The sequence below is a fragment of the Poecilia reticulata genome, linkage group LG2 (assembly GCF_000633615.1).
Source record: "Poecilia reticulata strain Guanapo linkage group LG2, Guppy_female_1.0+MT, whole genome shotgun sequence".
NCBI classification, from domain to species: domain Eukaryota; kingdom Metazoa; phylum Chordata; class Actinopteri; order Cyprinodontiformes; family Poeciliidae; genus Poecilia; species Poecilia reticulata.
Genome location: NC_024332.1, coordinates 46,204,578 through 46,211,173, shown reverse-complemented (window position 1 = coordinate 46,211,173; position 6,596 = coordinate 46,204,578). Strand labels below are relative to the sequence as shown.

Here is a 6,596-nt window from a genome sequence, read left to right as displayed (position 1 = left end):
TTTCTGTCTGTAAACTTGACTGACTGTGTGAAGGAGTGAAAACAACATAATCCCACTCAGAAAACGTCTTTTCATCGACTCTCCGTAGAAAAACAAGTGGAACGATAATCTGCAGYCGTCCAGTTTGTTTGTTTGGCTGTAAAAGCTGCAGCTTGGAAACTCGCTGAGTTCATGTCTGCAGCTTGGAGGAGTCACTGCTGTTTCTGTTTTCACAGGCTGGGTYGTCCTGGACACTGTTAGCGTAGCTTAGCATCATGCTAGACTGTGCAATAACCTCACTAAGGGYTTTATGGTGCAGTTCTGAGCACTCAGTATCTTACCTGATCGGCCTCATTTCAGAGAATCAAACTAAACAACTAGACAGTTTAGGAGTTTAAATCATTTATACTCAAATTAAGAAAAATCTATTGTTAGTTTTTCATCGTTTACATGAAATGTTTCAGATGAAAACTGAATTATTTAATGTTGATATGAAAAAGAATGAGATCATGAAYGAGCCACTGCAGTGTGGCTGWTGTCCAGACTGATGTAGATACTGACTGCTCATGTCTAATCCAGACAACAGCATCAGCTGTTGGGTTTGGGCTGAAAACGTGGAGCCGTCAGGATGTGCTGGTTGTTTTCCAGCGAGCTGAAGAGTAAAATCGAGAAGGAAGACACGAAGCGGGAGCTGCTGGGCAGCGGCAGCCGCCTGGCCGAGTCCTGCTGCATCCGCTGCCTGCAGCCCTTCAGGTTCCTGCTCAGCGTCCGGCGCCGGTGTTTGGACTGCCGGCTTCACGTCTGCGGCTCCTGCAGCCGCTTCAGCAGGAGGGAGCGGGGCTGGCTGTGTGAGCCCTGCCACCTGGCCAGGTGAGACGGCGTCACACGCCAGGAGGAGGTCAAAGGTCATTCCTGAACTTTCTGATTTGTCAAAGTTTCTCAGTYGGACTCAAGCTGAAGTTTCGTCTCAAGGCAGATTCTGCAGCTCGTGTAACGATCCTGGTTCACTGTCTGTCTGTCCAAATCGCTCTCTGGATGCACAGCTGAGGCTCCAACCGGGAAACTGTCTGGTGACAGGCGGTTTAGTTAACCAATCAGTGGAGCCCAGAGTCCTGGAGGCATCCTGCATGTACCTGGGAGAGAACTAACCAGTTAACCAGGGAGAGGACTAACCTGTTAACTAGGGAGAGAACTAACCAGTTAACCTGGGAGAGAACTAACCTGTTAACATGGGAGATAACTAACCAGTTAACCTGGGAGATGGCTAACCAGTTATCTAGAGAGAGRACTAACCAGTTAACCTGGGAGATGGCTAACCAGTTAACTAGAGAGAGGACTAACCAGTTAACCTGGGAGAGAACTAGCCTGTTAACATGGAAGATAACTAACCAGTTAACCTGGGAGATGGCTAACCAGTTACCTAGGGAGAGAACTAACCAGTTAACTAGGGAGAGAACTAACCTGTTAACCTGGGAGAGAACTAACCGGTTAACCAGGGAGAGAACTAACCTGTTAACATGGGAGAGGACTAACCAGTTAACTAGAGAGAGGACTAACCAGTTAACCTGGGAGAGAACGAACATGTTAGCCTGTTAGATAACTAACATGTTAACCAGCTAAATAACTAACCTGTTATCCACGTACAGAACTAACCTAACAAGATAGCAAACTAACCTGTTAAACCAGATAGATAACAAACCTGTTAACCAGGTAGATAACTAACCTGTTAACCAGGTGGATAACTAACCTGTTAAACCAGGTAGATAACTAACCTGTTAACCAGGTAGATAACTAACCTGTTAACCAGGTAGATAACTAACCTGTTAAACCAGGTAGATAACTAACTTGTTAACCAGTTAGATAACTAGCCCACCCCTCCAGGACTCTGGGTTCGGTCAGAGGCAGTCGGACGATGTTACGGCGTCACGTCTCCTGGATGACATCATCAGCTGTTGGCTAGCACTGTTGCCATGGTTACACATCATAGCAAATGTCTAAAAAAGATCAAACCAGAGCTAATGTAACAGAGCTGCTAAAACATGCTGATGTTTCAGCTAAAAACTAATMAAATATTCTAATTTAGGGAATAAATACAGATTAAAGTTAGCTTTGTTTGCCGAGTTCAGTTAGCTAAGCTATTTAGCACAGCTTATGTAGCTTAGCTATGATAAACAGCTTAGCTGAACTTGAATTTATTMAGTTTGAGGGACAGTAAATATTAATGAATCTACAATATTTCTGCAAATACACCAGATTTAGCAAGATGCTAATTTCCATCAGTAGCTGCATTAAACAAACACAATACATAACAATAACAACAAATACAGACAATATTAGGTCAATTTAATCTGATTTAAAATACCAAAAGTATAATGTTAGCATACATGATAGCAGTAACTTAGCTTATGGACTTAAGCTTAATGCTATCAGATTTTAGCTTAGCTGCTCTTTTTGAGGAAATGTGTTTAGCTGCTAACAACAGATGACTTCGTTTATGTGGTTAGCATTATGAGCTATAAGCTAGTTACTGTTGGCAATTAGCATCTTTTCAACTTATTAAGCTTCAGCATGCTAATATCATCTAAATTAGCTTTTTCAGTGGAGCTATTGGAAGCTAAAGTCAGGTGTTTGAGGTTTATTGTAGTTTTAAATATTCATATTTTAGAAACAAACTGGGATGTTTAAGAATATAAAAATATTCCTGTTTCCAGCTGGAGGATATAAATGTAATGAATTCCTTCTGCTTCCTGCTGTCGTCCAGCGTTTTTATGACCTGCATGTGTGACCCGGTCTGTCCTGATCGGGTTCCTGGTTTCCCCAGGATCACTTAAAGCACCTGAAGCTCATGATTGACATCCTGGCTCTGCGTTTGCACAGAGACTCCTTACGYAACGCGCTCGGCTCACCATAAAAATGAATGCATTTGGTTCCTTCCAGCTCCAGGTGCAAACCATCATGCTAGCGTTGTCTCCAAATGTTGCCCCAGCAGTTCATGGCTCCACTTCTCCTCCAGAAACTTCTAGAAATGCTGGTTTGGTGTTTCTGATGCTGGTTTTTCTTCCAGGGTTCTGAAGATCGGTACGTTGGAGTGGTACCATGAGAACGTCCGGGCCCGATTCAAGCGCTTCGGCAGCGCCAAGGTGATGCGATCTCTGTTTAAGAGGCTGAGCGGGGAACACGGCGGCTCCCAGAGCGACCCCACAGGTCAGAGCTCCACCAGTCTGGTCACCTCGGCCAGCAGCTTAACGTCTTTGTTCCAAAATCTGCATGAAGTGAGYAAACATGACACCACTTGACTCTAGAAACACTCGGCTAAAAGATTGAGCTCCCACTGATTAACTAAAACAGTGTGGCTGCTGAACGGCTGCCAGGTCCAAGATGGCCGCATGAGGAGGGAAATAAACTCATCTTAAAACCACAAGAGCGTTAGGACGGCCTTCAGTGGAAACGTGAACAAATTGCCATCTGTTTCACTTCTCCCTCTGGAAGCCCTGAGGAGTTGCTGCTGGCCAAAGGTTCAATGTGCCGCAGCCAGAAAGCTCGACGTGGAGTCAGGGAAGTCTGTGTGAGCTTAGCAGGAGAAATCCCCAGAAAATGAACGGCTGAGCTGAGAGTCAGCAGCTGCAAACTGTCAGGAAGCTGCAAGGAAAAATGTGAAGCGAAGTCCGACTGAGCTCAGTCAGTCACTGTGTGGGAACATTTCTGCTAACCTGCTCATAGCGTAGCTAGCTCTTCATTTAGCGCTTTACTGTTTGCTAACGTTGAAAACGTTTTGCACATTTAGCTTCCGCTAAACTCTAAAGCACTAATTTATTGGACTGTTTTATRAAGATGAACAAAGTTTGACATCCATGTTGGAGTTTTGGTTCTCAACTGTTCTTAGATGTTTAATTCACGCTCTTATTCTGAAGGGAGTGAAGCTTCATTTCCTCTCCTCAGTCCTGTTTTTTCTTCTAAGAAACTTTATTGAGCAAAAGGCAGCAGACGAACAAACAGCCACTCATTAAACAAGCATCTTGGTATCAACATGGATTTAGCATGTTAGCATTAGCTTCCACTAAATACCATGTCGGTGTAGCGCTTTAGCATTAGCTTAGCTAACATTTTGTTAGCGATGCTAACCACTGTGGATTATTGTCAGGATTTCAAAGACATTTGACTTTTATTKTGAGTATAAATGTAAATGAACTCAAGCTGACAGACTTTCAATGCTGCTAAAAAGTATTTGCACCCCTAAAGTTTTCTTCTGTTTGAATCAATTATGTTAAAGACTCTGTACTTATCAGCTGCTGTGCAGTTATTAGATTTATGGAGAATTAATTTCCCATTTGGTTGGTTTGGATATTTTTGTGTTGATGCTTTTTCACAGATCTGTGTTTCTTTAACAAGAACAAAAAATAAAATACTGTAATTTTTAGGTTTAATTACGGTTGTTTTGATTTATAAMATATTTGGCTCATTGTTGGAACATGGRAGGATAAATGCTTCGCTTCATGCGACCAAACTGGGAGAAATGATTTTCACTCAACAGATTTCATTACTTTAGAAGTGAGTCAGTCTGTAATTAAACTACTTTTATCTTCATCCTTTAATTTGTCACACATCTGTTGGTGAAAACATTCAGTCTTCTGACAGCAGCTCAGCAGGAAACGCCAGATGTGACACAGGGATTTAATCTCCATTTYTCCTGTTTTTCTCATCGTTTCACCACAGCTGCTCTTCAGCTCTCAGACTCTCAGGCTTTCTGCCTCAACAACCAACTGGTGGCTTCGCACTTCCTGTTTGCTCCTGAGACACCAGAATCACAGATGTTACTCTGGCAACAAGCATGTTTGAAGTCTAAGATGAAGCCTTTTGCTTAACTTTCATCATCTTAACAACATAAAACACAAAAGATGCGAAAAAATCTTTCATGTTCATTTTAAAACTCAAAAGTTGTAAAAAATGTTCTAAATTATTTTATGTTAAACTATGATATTGCTTGCTTCAAAGCTGCTAACTGTTAGCTTAGCTTTAGCTTGAAGCTAATTCTGCCAAGTTTCCTTATTTTCACAGCCTTTTAGCAGCTTTAACAGAAAAACTAAATTACATTTAATTAAGGCCAGATGAACCATTTAATCATCTCATCTAGCTAAAAGGCTAACAGCAGATAGCASAGGTCTGCTATCTGCTGTTAGCCTTTTAGCTCATCTTTATGAGCCAATCATTTTTCACACCTGTATTTAGCGATAGCATTTTTAACAACATGGAGAGGTATACGTTTTAATTATTGTCTTCACTTTGAACGGATGAGCTAAGATCTGTAGCGTAGCACAAGCAGCTATGTCACCAAAGCTAACAGCAGCTAGCTTAGCCTATGTAGCTAAGCTATGTTATATCAGTAGCATTTGTGCCTTTGTAGAGTTTATTTCATTTTTTGAGCAGCAAATTATGATAAATGAAAAACTGAAAAGGTAATGAATGATAGTTGGATTTTATTTGTACGGAGATAATTTAGTGCCAGAACTATTATATAAATGGAGCTTCAGTATCTATTTATAGTGACAGGTTTTATCATCAAAATGAAATATGTTCATGTTTGAACAGAAGATGTAACAGTAGAAACAAAGTCTGAGGGAAACTCTGTGTTTTTCTCGGTGTTAATCTCAGAGGATTGATGTGTTTCACATTTCATGAAGACGATAAACRGTTTCAGAAACTCGTGTTTCATGAAGCTGCGTTCAGAACATAGTGACCGGGTTTATTTCAGCTGAGAGCGTTTTGATCTGCAGTAGCAGAGACTCCCGCTGACGCTGAGTCACCGGCTGGCTCTCTGCGCCGAGCCGCAGCAGCAGGCAGGAACAAACGCTGGCTGCGCCGGCGGCCATGTGATCTTCCTCACATGTCTCTGATTTTTGAGCCGGGCTCAGCGGAGCGACGAGGAGGAGGCAGAAAGTTCTCATGTTCTCTGAGGAATGCAGCGATATGATGATTATTATGAAACCGTCATAAACGCTAACAGAACCAGAACCGGCTCCGCATCACATGCTGCGACTCATGTGACCATCTGGATTAAATTCAACACACACACACACACACACACACACACACACACACACACACACACACACACACACACACACACACACACAGGGAGTGTTGCTCTGCGGTCCGCCGGGCCCTCACAGCTCGGAGGGAGTCCTGCTATTAGCGCAGCCTGTTAGCGTAGCCTGTTAGCGTAGCCGGCTAACAGCTTCATTTAATCACTGCTGTTATTCTCATGACTCTTTAACCTGATGATCTGTCAGGATCATAAAACTTAATGTTGCTCTTCATGACTGCAGGAAATGTTATTCAGGAGTTTTAATCGTTTCTGTGTGAGTTTAATGGCAGCTACCGTGGCTGTGACCTCACTTCCTGTTSCGTCCTGTTTCTGCTCCAGAGCGCCCAGAGTTTGACACCCGCAGCGAGCCGGAGCGCCACAGTGAGTCCATGTCCTCCACTTTTATTCTCCGTCGTTAAGGTGGTTTTCCAGGCTGATCCAGTCCAACAGAACCGGGCCAGAACCGGGCCTTTGATGATGGAGCCGGTCAAACGGGCCCTGTGTTTGTTTCTTCCTGCTCCTTCCAAACATGAAG

The 6,596-nt window shown here is 42.9% G+C and overlaps 1 protein-coding gene across 1 annotated transcript in view; it reads left to right on the top strand.

Annotated features, from left to right (window-relative positions):
• The window catches only part of mlphb (melanophilin b), a 34,647-nt gene that overhangs the window by 7,756 nt on the left and 20,295 nt on the right, over nt 1–6,596 (top strand). The window contains exons 3-5 of the mRNA XM_017309498.1: nt 628–849; nt 3,044–3,183; nt 6,401–6,442. Coding sequence (XP_017164987.1) covers nt 628–849; nt 3,044–3,183; nt 6,401–6,442 — 404 coding nt within the window. The remainder of the gene's footprint in view (nt 1–627; nt 850–3,043; nt 3,184–6,400; nt 6,443–6,596) is intronic.